Consider the following 22,435-nt stretch of genomic DNA (forward strand, 5'->3'; position numbering starts at 1 on the left):
ACAATTATCATATGACTCATATGTGGAATTTAAGAAACAAAACAGAGGAGCATAGGGGAAGCGAGGGAAAAATAAAACAAGATGAAATCAGAGAGTCTTAATCAGAGTTTCCTGTGATTAATCAGAGACTCATAATCACAGGAAACAAGCTGAGGGTTGCTGAAAGGGAGTGGGGTATCTGGGTGATGGGCATTAGGGACAGCACTTGATGGAATGAGCACTGAGTGCTATATAAGACTGATGAATCACTGACCTCTACCTCTGAAACTAATAATATACTATATGTTAATTAATTGAATTTAAATGAAAAAAAAAGGACATATATATCTATATAAAGAAAAATGTGGCAAAATATTAACAATCAGAAATCTCAGTGAAAGTTGTGTAGGTGTTCTTACACGATTCATGCAACTTTTCTGTAGTTTAAAGTTTTTTCCAGATAAAAAAGGTGCAAAAAAAGGTGCAAAAAAATGTCCCTTCTGTGCTGCTTTCAAGGCAGAGGACACTCACCTCCTCAATAGCAGCATCTTGCAGCAGAGAACGAATGTCCAGACGCATCATATGACGAGGAGCAGTTTCCCAGTGGTCAGCCATCTATTGAAAGATTCAGGAAGTCAAGTTACCACGGGAAACTACTCAAAGAAAGACCAACTGAGCATTTAAGACAAATTTAACTAATACTGTGAAGTCTAACAGGCCAGTTTCTGGAAGAAGGCCACAATTTTTCACTTAGATACAAAGGATAAGAATCATTTGCTAAAGAAGGTAGAAAAGATTTTCTGAAAGTAAAGAGGATAAACAAGAACTTCTAGACGCCATTGATCATACAAACAAAATGAAGCTGAGACGACAACACTTCCTGTTTCCAAAAATCACCTTATTTATTTCTTTAAGTTTTCTTCCATGAATATTTCTCTTGCCACAAGTCTGGTTATCTGCGCTCATTTCAGCCAAATATACCTAAGAAAGAATGAACAGTGATTAAGCAAACAAATATAACACTTACATGATAATATAAAGTACTCTAAAGCTGTTTTACCTCAAAACCCTTGGTTTTTGCTGCACTCCAAAACTGGTCAAAATGTCTAACTCTGTCATTGATGGCATCCAGGATGATAAAGGGGAAAAAGCCGTCATCCAGAGTCTTTTTGAAAGTTTTGAACATGCTGGTGCGGTAGGTTTCCTCCATCTCAGCTTCGTATTCATATTCCATGACCTAATAAGACATCCCAAAAGAGATACAGAGTTAGTAAAAACAAAGAACCATCCTAAACCTCTTCCCTGGTTAGCTTCTGGATAGAGATAACTTTGTAGTCTTTCCTTCACACCTAAGTACTAAAAGTTTGTGTTCAAAGAAGAGAAATCTTTCTTTGTCTTCAAAAAAGCCACAATTACTCTCTGAACATTTTCCTCTCAATATTATTAATGAATCAGAGCACAGTCGGAGAGGAATATGCCATACCTTCTTTTTCACTTTCTTTCCAGAATCTGGGTCTTTTTCTTCTTTTTCCACTTCAGTGATGAAGTAATCATCTAAGCTTAGAACTCTAGGTGCAGGTCCTCCAAATTCTACCTCTTTATCCTAAGAATCATATAGTCAAGAGAGTTAAAGAGAATCCAAAGAATAAATTAATGAATGCTCAAACCAAAGTTCCTTCTCATGGCTATACAACATGCAATCTTCTGGTGGTTTCAAATCAAGCAAAGGCAAAAATATTTGTTTAAGCAGAATAAAATGTTTATGGGACAGCATCTCCCACATGGGCCAATAAGAATGAATCAAATAGGAAATACCAGTATCAATATCATACAAGAAGGAACAAAAGCAACGGATTTTTTGGCTTTCCCATACTCACTCGAATAAGTTTTGCAACATGTGTCTTTCCACTGCCAGGCAATCCTCTCATTATAACAACAATCTGAAACATAATGAAAAACCAAAAAAAAATCACTCAGAGAAGATTTTTTTTACAATGATATCTTATAGTTAAGTGACATGCCATTCTCCAGGATAGACCATATAATAGGTCATGAAACAAACCTTAATACATTTGAAAGGACAGAAATAATATAAAGTATGTCTCTGACCATAATGGAATGAAATTAGAAAAATTAATAGTAGGAAAATTTTGAGAAACTCACAAGTATGTGGAAATTAAACACCATACTCCCAAATAACCAATGGGTCAAGGAAGGAATTTAAACATCAGAAAATACTGATAAATAAATGAGATAAATAAAAATACCAAAACTTATGGGATGTAGCTACAGTAGTGCTTAAAAGGAAGTTTATAGCCATAAACGCCTATGTGAAGAAGAAAGATCTCAGATCGATAACCTAACCTTCACCTTCAGACACTGGAAAAAGAAAAACAAACTAAACCTGAAGCAAGCAGAAAGAAGGAAATAATATTAGAGCAGAAGTCAATAAAATAGACAACTGAAAAACAATAAAGAAAAATCAATAGAACCAAAAGCTGATTCTTGAAAAGATCAACAAAATTGATAAACCTTTAGCTAGACTGACTAAGAAAAAAGAGAAAAGACTCAAATTATTAGAATCAGAAATGAAGGATGGAACACAATTGGCAACTTTACAGGAATAAAAAAATTGTTTAAAGGAATACTACGTACAGTTGTATATAAACAAATTAGATACCTTAGGTGAAATGGGCGAATCCCTTGAAAGACACAGATAACTGAAAATGACTCAAGAAAAAATAGACAATCTGAATATGCCCATGACAAGTGAAGAGATTAAATTAGTAATTGAAAACTACCTGCTGATGTACTATATGGTGACTAACATAACACAACAAAAAAAAAAAAAAAGAAAAAGAAAAAGAAAACTATCTGCAAAGAACAGCTCAGAGGCCCACATAATTTCATCACTAAATTCCAACAAATATTTAAAGAACTCTTTACAAGCTCTTCCAAAAAATAGAAGAGGAAGGAACAACTCTCTACTCATTTTATGAGGCCAGCAATTCAAATCAAGCAGATATTCTAAAACCAAACAACAAAAACATCACTAGAAAACTACAGGTTATCTCTTATGGATATGGATGCAAATATCCCCAATGAAATACTGGCAAAGGGAGTACAGCAACATGTAAAAAGAATTATACACCATGACTAAATGGGATTTATCCCAGGGATGCAAATTAACATCCAAAAACCAATCACTGTAATCAATACATCATTATCAATAGAGAAAACAAACAAACCAAAAAAAAAAAAACCCCAAAAATAGAGAATAAAATCATACACATTAAAAAATAAAAATCACAAAAATCTCAACTGATGCAGAAAATGCATTAAAAAAAAATCCAACATCATTTCATGATAAAAACATTCACCACACTAGGAATGGAAGGGAATCTCTTCAACCTAATAAATGGCATCTACTCAAAACCTACATCATACTTCATGGTGAAATACTGAAAGTTTTCTCTCTAAGATAAAGAGTAAGTAAGGATGTCTACTCTTACCACATCTATTCAATACTGTACTGGAGGTAAGCAAGAAAAGAAAAAAAGAAAGAAAAGGCATTTGGGTTGGAAAGGAAGAAGTAAAACCCTTGCTATCTGCAGATGACATGATCTTGTGTATAGAAAATCCTAGGGAATCCACTAAAAATTAGTTGGAATAAATGGAGTTTAGCAATGTTGCAGGACCAATATATAAAATAAGATCAATATATAAAAATCAGTTGTATTTCTATACAACTGGAAACCCCAGAATGGAATTAAGCTAACTATATCAATAACAATATTAAAATATGAGTGGCTTAAACAATCCAATTAAAAGGCAGAAGCTGTTAGACTGCATTAAAAAACATGATCCAACTATATGCTGTGCTGTCTAATAGAGACCTACTTCAGATTCAAAGACAAATAGCCTGAAAATAAAAGGATGGAAAAGATAAATCATGCAAATAAGCAACCACAGGAAAGCTGGGATAGCTATACTAAAAATAGATGAAATAGATTTTATGACAATGATTTATTTAGTCAAAATGTCTGATGGAAATCTCTAGTATCAGTTTACTGAAATAGAATCTAACTATGTTGCAATATAAATTTAAGAATGTATACATCTGACACCTGTCAGAATGGCTAAAATCAACAACATAAGAAATAGCAGGTGTTGGCAAGGATGTGGAGAAAAAGGAACCCTTGTGCACTGCTGGTGGGGATGCAAACTGGTGCAGCCGCTGTGGAAAACAGCATGGAGGTTCCTCAAAAGTTAAAAATACAACTACCCCATGATCTAGCAATGGCACTACTGGGTTATTTACCCAAAGAATACAAAAACACTAATTCAAAGGCATACATGCACTCCTATCTTTATAGCAGCATTATTTACAATAGTCAATATATAGAAGCAGCCCAAATATCCATCAACAGATGACTGGACAAAGAAGATGTGGTGTATATATAATAGAATATTATTTAGGCATAAAAAGAAGAAATCTTGCCTTGTGCAATGACATGGATGGAAAGAGCACAATGCTAGAGAAATAAGTCAGTCAGAGAAAGACAAATACCATATCATTTCATTCACATGTAGAATTTAAGAAACAAATGAGCAAAGGGAAAAAAAGAGGGAGAGAGAGAGAGAGAAACAAATCAAGATACAGACTCTTAAGAGAACAAACTGATGGTTACTAGAGGGGACAGGGGTGAGGGGATGGGTTAAACAGGGGTGGGGATTAAGGACTGCCCTTGTCTTGATGAGCATCAGGTGATGTACGGAAGTGTTGAATCACTATATTGTACACCTGAAACTAATATAACACTGTTAACTAACTGGAATGAAAATTTAAACTTAAAAAAAAATACACATTTGGAGGTCACTAGGAAAACAAGCCCAAGCAAATCAAGTCTCCTAATTCTCCCTCTTTTTGTTTCACATGCCATAAAACCAAATCCACTTTCCACCTCTTCAAAATAACAGAGCAATGGATGGACCTCTTATGAACTGTTTTCTGAAGTTTTCAACATCTTTTTCTGCCAAGCAATTAATCTCTAATTTTCTAAATTCTATAGGGTAAGCAGTATGACATTATATAATGACTTGGAGATGGTATGATGCCTTGACTCTGGTATTACCATGTCACAGAAAAATCGAGAAATTCTACTCAGGATAGTTTTTAATTTTTTTTTTTTTTTAGATTTTATTTATTTATTTGACAGAGATCCCAAGTGGGCAGAGAGGCAGGCAGAGAGAGAGAAGGGGAAGCAGGCTCCCTGTCAAGCAGAGAGCCAGATGTAGGGGCTTGATCCCAGGACTCTAGGATGATGACCCGAGCTGCTTTAACCCACTAAGCCACCCAGGCGCCCCTCTACTCAGGATATTAAAAAGATTTCCTATCAGCCTCTGATTGACAAAAAAGTCAACTACATAGGACTTACTCGCTCAGGTCGGCTCTCTCGGCCAGGGGGTTTCAAAATATCATCCACGTTCTTAGATTCGGGTTTCTTCTCAACCCGTGGAGCTGGAGGTGGCTGGTGGCTTAGTGAAGGAGCTGGCAGGGGCATTCGCTCCTCTGGGTAAGTTCTTCGTTCTCCTAGGATTCCAGCAGTAGAACAAAATTACGATTTATATGGTAATTATTATTATTATTATTTTTAATATTTTATTTATTTGACAGCGAGAAATCACAACTAGGCAGAGAGGCAGAGAGAGAGAGAGAGGAGGAAGCAGGCTCCCTGCGGAGCAGAGAGCCCGATGCGGGGCTCGATCCCAGGACTCTGGGATCATGACCTGAGCCGAAGGCAGAGGCTTTAACCCACTGAGCCACCCAGGCGCCCTATATGGTAATTATTTTAAATTTTAACTCTCTTCACTCATGCTAAGGTAATATAATTCATGATTTTTGGGGGGGTCACTTTTAACCTTAATGAGAGAAAGTCTAAAGAAACATAAATCTATTAAAATCAAGAAAATAAAAAGATTCAGGTACGATTTCAGGCAAACAGAATGTCCTGAAAAATACTGAAATCATCTTTGTATTAAATTTAGCAAAAAGTTAAACAACTGGACACAGAGGAAGAATAGTATATACTTTGCCAGACAGGCCCAAGTATGTACCAAGTATGATTTTGGTAGTCTGTCTGTAACTTCAGCTTTACAGCTGAACAAGAGTCACCAGTTTAGGAAAGCTTGTTCTTTCAAACAGGTATGCGTTTCTAGTTTAAGTGCATAGTGGTGAAAAACCAAAAGCAACCTAAAGGTCCAACAATAAGGGTTTTATATTTTATCCATTCAGTGGAATATCATAGAGCCATTATCATAATAGGTTTATATACAGAAAAATATACATGGTACAACATCACTGGGAATAAGCATGATAAATTATATTTCCACTTTGATTAAAACATCACTGATACATACATGAAAAGAGAATAAGAAGAAATATATAAAATTATAATAGTTGTGCTATGGTAGGTGGTGGGATTTTAACTGATTTTGTTTCTGTTTTCCAAATTAATACAAAAGAACAATTTAGTTTTTTTCATTAATTACTCTGCTTTTTAAAAAAATTTTTAAATTTTTAAAAATGTATTAAGTAGGCTCCACACCCAGCATGGAGCCCAACTTGGGGCTTGAACTCATGACCCTGAGACCAAGACCTAAGCTAAATCAAGAATTGGATGCTTAACCAACTGAGCCACCCAGCAGCCCCTACACTGCTACTTTTGATAATAATGTTGCCATCTCTGAAAAATCTGTGAGTACATTTTACTCTGAAAGTTTAAATCCATAGCTGATTTGGATACAGAAACATCTCCAGTGATTTGCATTCTCAATATCCTCCAAACATACCTCCAAACATGGATGGACCTTCGTAGGCTGGTCGGTCAGATTTCCGATCATAGGACGGCCTATCAAATCCCCCTCTTCTGGATGAGGAATGGTCTTTTTTGTCTCGATATGACTGAGTCCTACAAGATGAAACAGGAAGTGCTTTAGAAAATTAAAAAAAAAATGGAGGTCTCTGTCTTACAATGCAATATTACTATCTGCCCAATTTTCTCCATGCATAGCTACTACACACAGTCAACATTTTCATTTTTATTTTGCTTTTCCATTTAGATCTGTCTTGCACAATCACATCTAAAGAGCTCATGAATTGCAAAAATACACTGTTTGCTTACTACGTAGGTAATGACTACACCTTTACTAACAATATTATTTCTTTTCCTTACTAGCTATCTCCATCTCCCATTCAATTCTCTGGAATTCAAGCTCACAAAGTTTAAGCAGACTATGTACATAGTCTGGAACTGCTCATACCTTTCCAAATTATACATACATATGTACAGGAAGAACACATCATTTACTGAATTTCCTTTAGATACAATGACTTTTGCTGAACTTAAGTCTATGATAACTTGTACATCCGGCAAAAAGATATTTTTCATAACATACCTATCATCTCGAGGTCGGCGTTCTCTATCAAATCGATCCCGGTCATAGTCAATCACACCCCGATCCCGGTCTCGGTCTCTGTGTGTCTCCCGATCCCTTTTGAAATCTCGATGATCTGCCATGACATTACTCTGACGATCAAAATAAGGCTCACGATCTCTGTCTCTATCGTAACGGTCACGTTGGCCTGGGTGCTCTATGAAAACAATTAGTACACGGTAAGAGCTACATCCTCTTTTCTGAAATAAAAGTGGACAGGTGCAAATTTAACTTTAGAACTGGTATAAATTATGATTCTAAATTTAACTTATGAATCTTTTAACTATATGAAAGGGAGGCCCAGATAATTTACCAAAAGGAAAATCACATGTAATTAGGTCCTAAAAGGTTTAAGAATATTGATCTCTGAAACCACCTCACACCAGTCAGAATGGCTAAAATTAACAAGTCAGGAAACAACAGATGTTTTCGAGGATTTGGAGAAAAGGAAATCCTCCTATACTTCTGGTGGGAATGCAAGCTGGTGCAGCCACTCTGGAAACAGTATGGAAATTCCTCAAAAGGATGAAAATGAAATGATTCTATGACCCAGCAATTGCACTACTAGGTATTTACCCCAGAGATACAAATGTAGTGATCCGAAGGGGCACCTGTACCCCAATGTTTATAACAGCAATGTCCACAATAGCCAAACTATGGAAAGAGCCCAGAGGTCCATCCACAGATGAATGCATAAAGAACATGTGGTATATATATATATACAATGGAATATTATGGAGCCATCAAAAAATGAAGTCTTGCCATTTGCAACATTGTGAACAGAACTAGAGGGCATTACGCTAACCGAAATAAGTCGATCAGAGAAAGACAATTATCATATGATCTCACTGATACATGGAATTTGAGAAACAAGGCAGAGGATCATAGGGGAAGAGGAAAAAAATGAAACAAGATAAAACCAGAGAGGGAGACAAACCATAAGAGACTCTTAATCACAGGAAACAAACTGAGGGTTACTGGAGGAGGGGGGTGGTGGGAGGGATGGGGTGGCAGGGTGATGGGACACTGGGGAGAGTATGCGCTGTGGTGAGCGCTGTGTATTGTGCACAACTGATGAATCACAGACCTGTACCCCTGAAACAAATAACACATTATATGTTAATAATGAAAAAAGTACTGACCTCTCTGACTCCTACCTGTCTCAAAAGTTGATCTTTCAGGTAGTGGATCTGGGCGCAAAGTTATTCTTTCTCCATAGGGTATCTGCTCAACTTTATTAGTGGACATATCTGGCGAACCAAATCAGGGAAAAAACACTGTAAGAGTGAAGGTTAAAGAAGACAAAGGTGAAGCTAACAACTTAAGAATCCCAAATACAGACCTGTCACCATCACTTACCTCGGCCATGGCCATAATCAACAGTCTGCTGCACTGGCGGTGGCTTGGACATGGGCGGCATACCCAGAGGCAATGGGCCAGGAGGGGGGATGGAAGGGTGAACATGTGGAGGTGGCAATACTGGAGCAGATGGAATTGTTCCAGTTTCTGGTTTAAATTCTGAATTCAGACCTTGTTCATCATTTGTATCCCAGAGACCATAGAAAGAATCTTCATCCCAGCGTTCCTGTTCCACAGCTGAAGTCTGTGGCTTTATTACTGGAGGAGGAGGCGGCGGTGGAGGCGGCGGCGGCGGCGGCGGTGGTATTGGGATAGGCGGCCTGGTCACAGGAACAGACGATCTTGCTGGTGGACCAGAAGGCCTTATAATTGAACCTGGTGGTTTACTCATAGGAAGGGGTGGTCTATAGGACCCCGGAGGCTGGAGAACAGAGTAAATGCTTTAGTGAATAAGCAGACCATCATGTTTTCACACATCAGTAGAAATTAAAATCCGATTCTCCATCCATAAAAGAAAAAGTTGATAAACTGGAGTGACTGACTCAAAATTAAAAACTTTTTGTCTTTTAAAATACGCAAGAGAAATACGCAAATCATGTATCTGATAAAGGACTTGTGTTTAGAATACGAAAAATTTTTATAATAAGACAAACAATAGAAAAAAATATATAGGCAAAAAATTTGGACATTTCTCCAAAGAAGATACTAGAATAAGCACTTGAAAAGATGCTTAACATCATTAGTCATCAGGGAAATACAAATTAAACCATAATGAGACCCTCTCATACCCAGTAGAATGGCTGTAGTTAATGAAACAGACAATAGCAAATGATGCCACGAATGCAGAGAAACAAGAACCCTCTTAGATTGCCAATGGGAATGTAAAATGGTGCAACCATTCTGGTAAATGGCTCAATAGTTGCTCAAAAGGTTAAACATAAATTTACCATACACTCAGTGATTCCATTCCCAGGTGTCTATCTAAGAGAAACATATCCACTCAGGGACTTGCACAAGTATTCATAGCAGCATTATTCAGTAACCCAAAGGTCTATCAGCTGGTGAATGGATAAACAAAAACATGGTATATCCATACAACAGAATATTCTTGGCAATAAAAAGAAATGAAGTGACGATTCACGCTACAACATGGATGAACTTTGAAAACATGAAGCTACTTAAGAGACATGAAAGACCACATATTGTATGAATTCCATTTAAATGACATGTCCAGAAAGACAAATCTAGAGAGTCAAAAAGTAGATTAATTGTTGCCTGGAACCTGGGGCAGGAATGAGGATTAACTGCAAACTGGCAAAAAGGAATCTTATTGGGGTAATGAACATGTTCTAAAACCGGGTTATGATGATGATTACACAGCTTGGTAACATTTATTAAAAATCACTGAGTCACACACTGAAAATGGGTAGATTCTTTGTTATGTAAATCATACCTCAATTAGGTTATTTAGGAAAAGGAAAAACAATGGTCTTTGACCTTTTGCTAGACTGGGCTGCTTGGCTCTTGCTATTGCAGTTGTGACCAACTCATCCCATCTGATATTCTTACATCTGGAGATCTTCCTACTTCTCTAAGCTCTCCACCTAGATACACAAGCCCAGGGCCTTACAATCTCACTCTTTGGGTGCCGAGGTGGCTCAGTCAGTTGGGCGAACCCTCTTGATTTCGGCTCACACAGTAATCTTGGGTTGTGGCATCAAGTCCCACAGCAAGCTCTGGAGTAAGCAGAGACCGAGATTCTCTCCCTCTCCCTCTGCCTGCTCTCTCACTCTCTTTCTAATAATAAAATAAATAAAATCTTAAAACAAACAATCTCACTCTTAGTTTTTTCTTTCCTCTACCCTCAACTCAGTAACAGGAGCATGGATCCAGCTCAGCCCCAATGTCCGCCTTGCCCCAAAGCACCCAATTCTAGGGACTCTTCTCCAATGCCTGAGATTTACAGGCCTGAAGAAAATCATGCATCCTTGCAAATGTCATTTGTTGAGACATCCCACATGGAGACCATCTCTCCTCTTCCTCCCTCCATGGATCTGTTTATTCAGGACAGCCCGATTCTTCCACCAGTCCCAGAGTAAAACTACTACCCACTTCTATAGAGGAGAGAACAGCGAAGAAGGAAGACATGGCCTTGGGCAAGAAACAGAAGATCAAAACCCTGTTCTCTCAGACCCAACTACATATACTCAATGACGAATTTCAGAGACAGAAATACCTCAGTCTCCCAGCAGGTCCAAGAACTTCCCAATTCCAAACATTAACTACAAGCATGTTAAGACGTGGTTCCAGAACCAGAGAATGAAATTTAAGAGGTGCCAGAAACACAACTGGCCAAATAGCAACGGCGTGACTCAGGACAGATCAACAACTACAGAACACCCAGGCTTCTCTTCCTGTCACCAGGGATAACTGATGAACACTTCCAGAACCTTTCCACAGGGAGAAACCATTCCTGCAACAGTCAGACCTGGTGTCCCCAAGCCTGGAACAACAATTCCTGGAACAACCAGCTCCACAACTGTGGAGAAGAAACCCTACAGCCCAGATCCAGTTCTAGTCAACTCTGGTCAGTGATGTGGAGTCTATCTTAGAAACGGCTGGGGAAGCCATAGAATAATACAGCAAACTGCTAAGTACCTTAGCACCCAGCAAAGAATGGATTTATTCCCAAATGACTCTGAACATACAGCCTGAAGATGAGTGACGATGGGTATATTATTCAATCTCAATTTGGACACATCTCCTAGGATTTGTCTTTTAGGGTCCTGTATCTCTGCTTTGATATTCTGTTTCTCACTATGCTGACTGTGTCAACTGAGGGGGTACAAATGGAGTCTAATCAAAGAGGTTTCAGTAGCATTGGCTGCTATGGACAACATAGCATGCTTCTGGCTACAGATAACTAGATGCAGTGATAATTTGGATATCTTAAGGCTCTAGAATCTAATCTCAAGAATTGGAAGTAAAAACACAAAGGTGTGGGATGCCTGGGTGGCTCAGTGGGTAAAAGCCTCTGCCTTCGGCTTGGGTCGCAATCCCAGGGTCTTGGGATCAAGCCCTGCATCAGGCTCTCTGCTCAGCAGGGAGACTGCCTCCTCCTTTCTCTCTGCCTGCCTCTCTGCCTACTTGTGATCTCTGCCAAATAAATAAATAAAAATTTTTTAAAAAATACAAAGGTGTGTGATGAAGGATTAGTTGTATTTTCTGACATTGTGAGGCTTTAGTTGTTAATAACCTCAGTTGTCACAGAGAAGCATTAAGTTATAATGTGCTTCATGGATTTCCTCTGCCCCTTGTGTTGTTTTACTATAACTCCTAATTTGTTCATTATTATAGTATTTGTGGAAAGATGTTTTGTATTTTAATGTATTATGATAATAACACCAGTTGGCTGGTTGGTTTATAGGTTTAAGTATAAATAAATAAAATACCCACTTCAGGGGTGCCTGGGTGACTCAGTGGGTTAAAGCCTCTGCCTTCTGCTCAGGTCATGATCTCAGGGTCCTGGGATCAAGCCCCACATTGGGCTCTCTGCTCTGCCGGGAGCCTGCTTCCTCCTCTCTCTCTCTCTCTGCCTGCCTCTCTGCCTACTTGAGATCTCTGTCAAATAAATAAAAAAATAAATCTTTAAAAAAATAAAATAAAATACCCACTTCAAAAGCACTGGGCATTAACTAATGAATCGCTGAACACTGCATCAAGAACTAATTATATACCATACAGTAGCTAACTGAACATAATTAAAAAACAAACAAACAAAAAAATCTTGTCCTCAACACTATCATCCCCTACCCCCGAGGTACCACTCTCTTTTTCTCCTTCCTGAAAAGTTAGGGAGTTAGCCATTTAAAAATAAATGTCCCAGGCCCACCCCACACTTACTGAATTTCTGCAGGGGGAAAGCCTAGCATTAGTTAAAAACAAAACCTCCATGAATAATTCTGACGTTGACCCCTTGGTTAAAAACCTCTGCTATAAACTTATCTTTCTCACTCTGGTGACCTCTTGCTACAAAAAGAGTGAATTTCCAGTGACAGAAATAAACTCTAGCTAGCCTCCTCATTTCTATTCAGTTGTCTGGTTGACAAGAGTAGTTTGTGGCAAGATTGGTACCAACATACAACATCAACACCAGGAAACAATAAAACAAAGAAACTGAGTGGGACATTTGGTAACCTCCCCAAGAGGGAGTGCCACTGTAGCGTGCAATGTTTACAATGGTTTTCCCAAAGCAATCACCAAATGTCAACAGAAATGTGTATTAAAGAGACAGTGGAACCTCTTGACAGGTCCTATCTACTCAATATTGAACCCCAGTTGTCAAATTTTATTTTAATCTTCACAAGCTTGATTCAAATGCTCACTACACTTTTCTCTTAGTTCATTGTTTCTTGTTTGTTTGTTCTTCACGGACAGCTATTTTAGACCTTATAGAGACCAGCCAACAATATATATTACTTACATATTTTTTTTAAATATTTTATTTATTTATTTGACACAGAGAGAGAGAGAGGTAACAAGTAGAGCAGCAGGCAGAGAGAGAGGGGGAAGCAGGCTCCCCGCAGAGCAGAGAGCCCGATGTGGGGCTCGATCCCAGGACCCTGAGACCATGACCCGAGCCGAAGGCAGTGGCTTAACCCACTGAGCCACCCAGGCGCCCCACTTACATATTTTTTTTTAAAAGATTTTATTTATTTATTTGACAGACAGAGATCACAAGTAGGCAGAGAGACAGGCAGAGAGAGGGGGGAAGCAGGCTCCCTGCAGAGGAGAGAGCCCGATGCGGGACTCGATCCCAGGACCCTGAGATCATGACCTGGGCTGAAGGCAGAGGCTTAACCCACTGAGCCACCCAGGTGCCCCTATTACTTACATATTTACTCATGGATGGGTTGTACTTCAAAAACAAACTTTTTGAGTAACAAATGTATTTGGCCAATACACAAGAAATGTTGTTTAACTAGAGATCACTATATGCTACAGTTAAAGAAAAGGGTTACTACCTAAGAGTAAACATTCAATTATGGCATTTTAAACTTGAAGAAAATGCCAATATAAGACAAAAACTATTGTGTCTGGAGCTATCCAGGCCTGTTTCAAATATCTTAAGAACTCTTGGGACCATATCTATAAATAAAATAGAAAGTGTTTTCTTCACACTACACAGTGAAAGCAATATACACATTTGGAAAAAACAAAAACCAAAACATCCCTACAGTATTTACATAAGAAAGAATAACTACACTAATAATAAAATAAATTGCTAAGAAAAACCTCAAGAGTCAAAGAGATAAATGCATAAAGAACAAAACAGAATTTTTACAAGAAGAACAATAATATGGAAAAAAACCCACATTCACTAATTATCAAAAATGCATATATTTTTTTTAAAGTACAATTTGGTTTTTTTTTGTTGTTTTTGTTTTTTTTAAGATTTTATTTATTTGACAGAGAGAAATCACAAGAGAGGCAGGCAGAGAGAGAGGAAGGGAAGCGGGCTCTCCACCGAGCAGAGAGCCCGATGCGGGACTCGATCCCAGGACCCTGAGATCATGACCTGAGCCGAAGGCAGCGGCTTAACCCACTGAGCCACCCAGGTGCCCCTCAAAAATGCATATTAAAATATCTTATTAAAACTATTAAATCTATGAAACTAGGAGCTGGTTCTTTGAAAGAATCAGTAAGATTGATAAACCCCTGGCCAGACTTATCAAAAAGAAAAGAGAAAGGACCCAAATCAATAAAATCATGAATGAAAAAGGAGAGATCACAACTAACACCAAAGAAATACAGACAAATATAAGAACATACTATGAGCAACTCTATGCCAACAAATCTGACAATCTGGAAGAAATGGATGCATTCCTAGAGACATATAAACTACCACAACTGAACCAGGAAGAAATAGAAAACCTGAACAGGCCCATAATCAGTAAGGAGATTGAAACACTCATCAAAAATCTCCAAACAAACAAAAGCCCAGGGCCAGACGGCTTCCCAGGGGAATTCTATCAAACATTTAAAGAAGAACTAATTCCTATTCTCCTGAAACTGTTCCAAAAAATAGAAATGGAAGGAAAACTTCCAAACTCATTTTATGAGGCCAGCATCACCTTGATCCCAAAACCAGACAAGGATCCCACCAAAAAAGAGAACTACAGACCAATATCCTTGATGAACACAGATGCAAAAATTCTCACCAAAAAACTAGCCAATAGGATTCAACAGTACATTAAAAGGAATGCTGAAAAAGCATTTGACAAAGTACAGCATCCCTTCCTGATCAAAACTCTTCAAAGTGTAGGGTTAGAGGGCACATACCTCAATATTATCAAAGCCATGTATGAAAAACCCACCGCAAATATCATTCTCAATGGAGAAAAACTGAAAGCTTTTCCGTTAAGGTCAGGAACACGGCAGGGATGTCCATTATCACCACTGCTATTCAACATAGTACTAGAAGTCCTAGCCTCAGCAATCAGACAACAAAAAGAAATTAAAGGCATCCAAATCGGCAAAGAAGAAGTCAAACTATCACTCTTCGCAGATGATATGATACTATATGTGGAAAACCCAAAAGACTCCACTCCAAAACTGCTAGGACTTGTACAGGAATTCAGTAAAGTGTCAGGATATAAAATCAATGCACAGAAATCAGTTGCATTTCTGTACACCAACAACAAGACAGAAGAAAAAGAAATTAAGGAGTCAATCCCATTTACAATTGCACCCAAAACTATAAGATACCTAGGAATAAACCTAACCAAAGAGGCTAAGAATCTGTATGCAGAAAACTATAAAGTACTCATGAAAGAAATTGAGGAAGACACAAAGAAATGGAAAAATGTTCCATGCTCCTGGATTGGAAGAATAAATATTGTGAAAATGTCTATGCTACCTAAAGCAATCTACACATTTAATGCAATCCCTATCAAAATACCATCCATTTTTTTCAAAGAAATGGAACAAATAATCCTAAAATTTATATGGAACCAGAAAAGACCTCGAATAGCCAAAGGAATATTGAAAAAGAAAGCCAAAGTTGGTGGCATCACAATTCCGGACTTCAAGCTCTATTACAAAGCTGTCATCATCAAGACAGCATGGTACTGGCACAAAAACAGACACATAGATCAATGGAACAGAATAGAGAGCCCGGAAATAGACCCTCAACTCTATGGTCAACTAATCTTCGACAAAGCAGGAAAGAATGTCCAATGGAAAAAAGACAGGCTCTTCAATAAATGGTGCTGGGAAAATTGGACAGCCACATGCAGAAAAATGAAATTGGACCACTTCCTTACACCACACACGAAAATAGACTCAAAATGGATCAAGGACCTCAATGTGAGAAAGGAATCCATCAAAATCCTTGAGGAGAACACAGGCAGCAACCTCTTCGACCTCAGCCACAGCAACATCTTCCTAGGAACATCGGCAAAGGCAAAGGAAGCAAGGGCAAAAATGAACTATTGCGATTTCATCAAGATCAAAAGCTTTTGCACAGCAAAGGAAACAGTTAACAAAACCAAAAGACAACTGACAGAATGGGAGAAGATATTTGCAAACGACATATCAGATAAAGGGCTAGTATCCAAAATCTATAAAGAACTTAGCAAACTCAACACCCAAAGAACAAACAATCCAATCAAGAAATGGGCAGAGGACATGAACAGACAATTCTGCAAAGAAGACATCCAGATGGCCAACAGACACATGAAAAAGTGCTCCACATCACTCGGCATCAGGGAAATACAGATCAAAACCACAATGAGATATCACCTCACACCAGTCAGAATGGCTAAAATTAACAAGTCAGGAAATGACAGATGCTGGCGAGGATGCGGAGAAAGGGGAACCCTCCTACACTGTTGGTGGGAATGCAAGCTGGTGCAACCACTCTGGAAAACAGCATGGAGGTTCCTCAAAATGTTGAAAATAGAACTACCCTATGACCCAGCAATCGCACTACTGGGTATTTACCCTAAAGATGCAAACGTAGTGATCCGAAGGGGCACGTGTACCCGAATGTTTATAGCAGCAATGTCTACAATAGCCAAACTATGGAAAGAACCTAGATGTCCATCAACAGATGAATGGATAAAGAAGATGTGGTATATATACACAATGGAATACTATGCAGCCATCAAAAGAAATGAAATCTTGCCATTTGCGATGACGTGGATGGAACTAGAGGGTATCATGCTTAGTGAAATAAGTCAATCGGAGAAAGACAACTATCATATGATCTCCCTGATATGAGGACGTGGAGATGCAACATGGGGTGTTAGGGGGATAGGAGAAGAATAAATGAAACAAGATGGGATTGGGAGGGAGACAAACCATAAATGACTCTTAATCTCACAAAACAAACTGGGGGTTGCTGGGGGGAGGTGGGGTTGGGAGAGGGGGAGGGGTTATGGACATTGGGGAGGGTATGTGCTATCATGAGTGCTGTGAAGTGTGTAAACCTGGTGATTCACAGACCTGTACCCCTGGGGATAAAAATACATTATATGTTTATAAAAAAGAAAAAAAAGAAAGAAAGGATGAATACCCAACTTTTGTAGCAACATGGACGGGACTGGAAGTGATTATGCTGAGTGAAATAAGTCCAGCAGAGAGAGTCAAGTATCATATGGTTTCACTTATTTGTGGAGCATAACAAATGACATGGAGGACATGGGGAGATGGAGAGGAGAAGAGACTATGGACTCTGAAAAACAACCTGAGGGTTTTGAAGAGGCGGGGGTGGGAGGTTGGGGGAACCAGGTGGTGGGTAATAGGGAGGGCACGTATTGCATGGAGCACTGGGTGTTGTGCAAAAACAATGAATACTATTACGCTGAAAAAATAAATTAATTAATTAAAAAAAAGAAAAAAACTATTAAACCTACCAAAAATATTAAGTAGCTGACACTTGCAAGGCTCTAGTATACATGTTATACAACTATTTTCAAGAGCCATTGGCTTTACTCCAGGAATCATTAAAAATGTCCTTATTCTGGGGCGCCTGGGTGGCTCAGTGAGTTAAAGCCTCTGCCTTCGGCTCAGGTCATGATCCCAGAGTCCTGGGATTGAGCCCCGCATCGGGCTCTCTGCTCCGCGGGGAGCCTGCTTCCTCTTTTCTCTCTGCCTGCCTCTCTGCCTAGTTGTGATTTCTCTCTGTCAAATAAATAAAATTTAAAAAAAAAATCCTTATTCTGTAACTGAAGTATCCCACTTTGGGAATTTAAGATTATTCTTATCATTATTTTTTAAGATTTTATTTGAGAGAGAGAAAGTGTACAAACAAGCAGGGGGAGGGGCAGAGGGAGAAGCAGACTCCCCTCTGAGCAGGGAGCCCAACGTGGGGCTCAATCCCAGGACCCTGAGATCACAACCTGAGCCGAAGCAGATGCTTAACCAAGTGAGCCACCCAGGAAAGACTAGCAAGGTAACAAACTACAATAGGATAATGGCTATGACAGAGGCTTGTACAAAATGTTACAGGGGTACATGTGAAGGCAACCATCTACACAACTGGAAGAGAAGACACAGAGCTGAGCTCTAAAAAATGAGCAAGAATGAATGAGGTGGAGAAGGGGATAAGAAGAGAAAGAAAAGAAACTCTGGCTTTAGAGAACAACACGCATGTGCAAAGGGATGGAGAGGTAAGAGCCTGGCACACTTGCAGAGTTGTAAGAAGCTCCATGTGGAAGAAAAGCAGAGTGTAGGGGAGTGATGGTAATGGTGAGTAATGGTAAGCAGAGGTCAGGCCAGTTCAGGAAGAACATAAAATGTCATGCAAAGGACTCTAGATTTTATCCTGAAAGCCATGGGGGAATAGGGCGCACACAACATAGTGAGGTTTATGTTTTTGCATGTCCATCTGGCTAGAAGTCCTATCAGTGCTATCTGAAGTGAAGCCGAGGGGTACAGAATGGCACTAGAGAACTTTGGGGGGGTAACAGAAATTTTGTTCTTCTTGGTATTTGTCAAAACTCAAGCCCACGTAGGCTTAAAATGACTTATGACATGTAAACTATACTTCAAAATTTGATTCAAAAATACAGTAAAATAATTACTCTAGCAGCAGAATGGAGAATGGATCAGAGGGGAATGAGATGGGGAGATGAACAAGGATGTTTCTGAAATAATCCAGCCAAGAGCTGAGGAAGGCTAGGACTGAGGTTGTGGGGAAGTGCAGGACAATGTATTTGAATAATATTAAAAAGGTAGTAAAATTGGTCAACAGAATGATTGAAGATGGAAGGGCAGGACAAAGGAAAGAATTAAGGCTGCCTTTCAGGTTTCCAGATTGGGTGACTGGGTGATGGTGAGGAGAAAGAACAAGTTTAGTGGAGAATGATAATGAGTTCCAATTTGAATATGCTGAGTGACAGGACACAGGTCTGGAAGCTGACCGATGCACACAGGGGTCGGGACAGCAGATACAGAGAGGTGAAATCATGGTGGTCGTTGGTGTTAACAACTATGTATGCGTTTTTTTTTTTGTTTTGTTTTTTTCCCATTTTATTTATTTTTTCAGCGTAACAGTATTCATTGTTTTTGCGTTTTATCTGTTAGACAGGGAGACGGGGATGAAAGGGAACACTGAAAAATGAAGAGTTAAGCTCATGAAATGGTTTGAGCTTTTTTCTCTCATTGTATTGTTATAAAGTTATTTGCATGACAACATTTTTTAAAGCCCATCACTGGTGAAAAGGTAAAAACAACAAACAACAAAAATGAATGGAAAACAAAGGGAGAACTTGATCAAACAAGTCTTTAGCAGAACTTTACCGCCTGAACTGGGGCATGATGTTTGATCCCTTCCATAGCTGAGGAACCAGTAGCCCAAGGAGGTGGGGAGACCAGGAGGCTCACAGGAACAAGGTTCATGGGGAGCCCCTGCAACTGCCCAGATGAAAAACAGGACTTTTTGAACAAAAGAGATTATTAGGAAAATTCTACAGTTTTGTGATCATGAAGCCATGTAGCTCAGGCATGCTTGGTGTACTTATCAAAACCTAGGGAAAAATGCACTTGTCACACTTCCGACCACACAAAAGATTTTCAAAGGTCAATTACCATTAGCTTTTTACTTTCCCCAAATTTACATTTTTTCTAGAGGAAATTTTATACTCACTACAACAGAAAAAAAAAACCAACCAAACAACATACAAACAAACAAAGCAGGTACACCTTCATTTCCTGAGCACATATTTTCCCATACCGGGTACATTCCAGGCCTTGAAGACGCGTTCTGCAACCTAGCGTCCTGGGGCGGCAGATGGTCAGGCATCTGTGGCTCCGACCCAAAGTCCTTCATCTTCTGAAGCTGTTCTTTCTGTTCCCTGTGAACAAATAAAATTGCCATGGTCCATTAAGGCATGTTTACTCCATTCCTAAGTGACTACAATTGTTATCACAGAACAAAAAAGAGACCTAAAAACCTTGCTCTAAAACCCTCTACAGTGCCCACAGAGCACCTACAGGGTAACACTCTCTTGCCTTTATACAGCTAACTGACCTGTCATCTACAACCTATAAATGACTACAAAGTATTCAGGATCTTCAAGGGCAGACTCTACAATCTGCCTCATGAGTCTATTCTAAAATATTATCTACTTGTTATGTGTTTCTTTCACTGAACAAAAAGTTCTCTCGCTATATTTTTTGTTCAAGACTCTAGACCAGAAGTTGCAAAATGGTGGCCAAATATGGCCTAGAAATTTTTTTGTTTTAAATTGGCTTTCACATCAGTTTTTAAAATCTGAATTAGCTACCATTATTTACAAAGCAAAATATTTCACATAAAAATTCACATATAAATTCACATTTTAAAGGGATTTGGTAACAATGGGCCTACGTTCCCTCATGTCAACAACGAACGGACTGGAGTAGTGGGCTGTCCACTTTACATGAAGCAGTTTCCACATTTCTCACCACACCCCATAAGTAATTATACTGGCCCACTTTTACTCATTTTAGTTACCTGTGTGGTTCTTGTGGGTATTTTAGTTACGGCCCTGCTGTGTACAGTGAGAACAAATGTCAGTCTATACCCTTAAAAACGACAATTCATATTCCTAAAGAGTAATTTTGTAACTCTTTATGCTTTTCTTCAAATCTCTGGTCAAATTTTTTTTTTTTTTAAACTCTTCCTTAAAATGCCTACTTTAATCAGGTGTAACATCTACTATAACCTCTTCAGACCTTTTATAATTTTTTCCCTACATTGGGTGTAGTGACTCAAATAGACACAAAATAAGGGTCAACATAGTTTATTTTCTGCCTCATATAAATCATATTATGACTGTACACCAATACAACATAGCTTACAATGTATTCAACTATGACAATTCTTACCCATCACCTTCATATATTTGAATTATGTTTATGTTGCCTAGAAAGAGCTTTATTAAAAAAGATGGTGAAGAAGAAGCACCTTTTATCCATCATTTCCACATAAAGCAATAATGGACGACAAGGAAATTTTTAAAAGAAAAGGAAAGAAACCTTGGCAGCTTGCTAACACCAATCAGCTTGGTGTTCTCCATAAACAAAACGGATTTTAGAGCTGGACAGACTGCATTCAAATTCTGGGTTTGCCACTGATGAGCCAAGTGGACTTAACCTCTCTGAGCTTTAGTGTCATCTGTGAAGCGAGGATATGGATGCCCATGCATCTACTTATCTTTGCAGGCCTTTGAGATAAAAGGATTTGAGACAGGAGGACTGAGATAATATATACTAAGTTATTAGCACAGTGCCCCGCACACAGTGGGGGTTAAATTAAAGGTGTCTATAACTTAAAACTGAACACTGTAGCAACTAAATGTTCTCTAGCATGTTTTCACACCTTCTTCATGAGTAATCTGGAAGCCTCCAATCTCTCAGAGCGTATCTTCTATAGACAGAAATCTCCTGTGCTGCCCAAGGTACCAGATCTTTCATCTGGACCTATAGGTACTTTTCCTCAATACACTTTTCTAGTCATAAATCTGCAGTTACAGTTTCAATTGTATAATCCACAAATGTAGACAAGAATTGAAAAATGAAGGAAACATAATACACTGGAATATATCAAAACCTAACCATTACTTTATTTTCTTAAAACACTGTTAATTCCTAAGAAATTACTCAAAGGCTTACAATCTATCAATGACTCCTAAATTCTCCTCTCAGGATACAGTTGGTTTAAGGATTAAATGAATATATACAAAGTATTCAATACAGTTCCAGGCACAGAGTAAGCATGCAATGTTAGCTTTTTTTATTTTATTTATTTTTATTGCAACTACCTGGGAAGCATTATGTAGATCCCTATACATAGGTGATTGTAAATCAAGAAATCCAAGTTCTAGTCTCCACTTCACAAAGAAAATATTTGATTATGCAGAAACAAGTAACATCCTCAAGTAGAGATATCTGCTTCTAGTTATAAGGAAAGATAAAACACCCCAGAAAGAAGTATCAATGGGTTAGACAAATCTGAGGACACTTTCAGGTAAACCATTCTTGGCTTCAGCAGAGAAAAACCTTACAGCACTTTCCAAAGTTTTATCGAAGATTAGCGAATATGAAGTCTATG

At 38.6% G+C, this 22,435-nt stretch overlaps 1 protein-coding gene and 1 pseudogene across 2 annotated transcripts in view; one reads left to right on the forward strand and one right to left on the reverse strand.

The window, feature by feature from the left end:
• The window catches only part of YLPM1 (YLP motif containing 1), an 80,347-nt gene that overhangs the window by 26,466 nt on the left and 31,446 nt on the right, over positions 1–22,435 (reverse strand). For both annotated transcript variants that reach the window (XR_006818659.1, XM_046008038.1), the window contains exons 6-16: positions 20,075–20,195; positions 8,836–9,256; positions 8,634–8,726; positions 7,438–7,633; positions 6,832–6,950; positions 5,418–5,572; positions 1,857–1,919; positions 1,463–1,582; positions 1,040–1,216; positions 877–960; positions 511–594 (exon numbers count right to left, since the gene is read on the reverse strand). Coding sequence is in view for 1 of the 2 variants with exons in the window: in XM_046008038.1 (XP_045863994.1) it covers positions 511–594; positions 877–960; positions 1,040–1,216; positions 1,463–1,582; positions 1,857–1,919; positions 5,418–5,572; positions 6,832–6,950; positions 7,438–7,633; positions 8,634–8,726; positions 8,836–9,256; positions 20,075–20,195 (1,633 nt within the window). In the remaining variant the exon portion in view is untranslated. The remainder of the gene's footprint in view (positions 1–510; positions 595–876; positions 961–1,039; positions 1,217–1,462; positions 1,583–1,856; positions 1,920–5,417; positions 5,573–6,831; positions 6,951–7,437; positions 7,634–8,633; positions 8,727–8,835; positions 9,257–20,074; positions 20,196–22,435) is intronic.
• LOC123944803 lies at positions 10,719–11,560 on the forward strand (annotated as a pseudogene).

The sequence above is a fragment of the Meles meles genome, chromosome 6, assembly GCF_922984935.1.
Source record: "Meles meles chromosome 6, mMelMel3.1 paternal haplotype, whole genome shotgun sequence".
NCBI lineage: Eukaryota > Metazoa > Chordata > Mammalia > Carnivora > Mustelidae > Meles > Meles meles.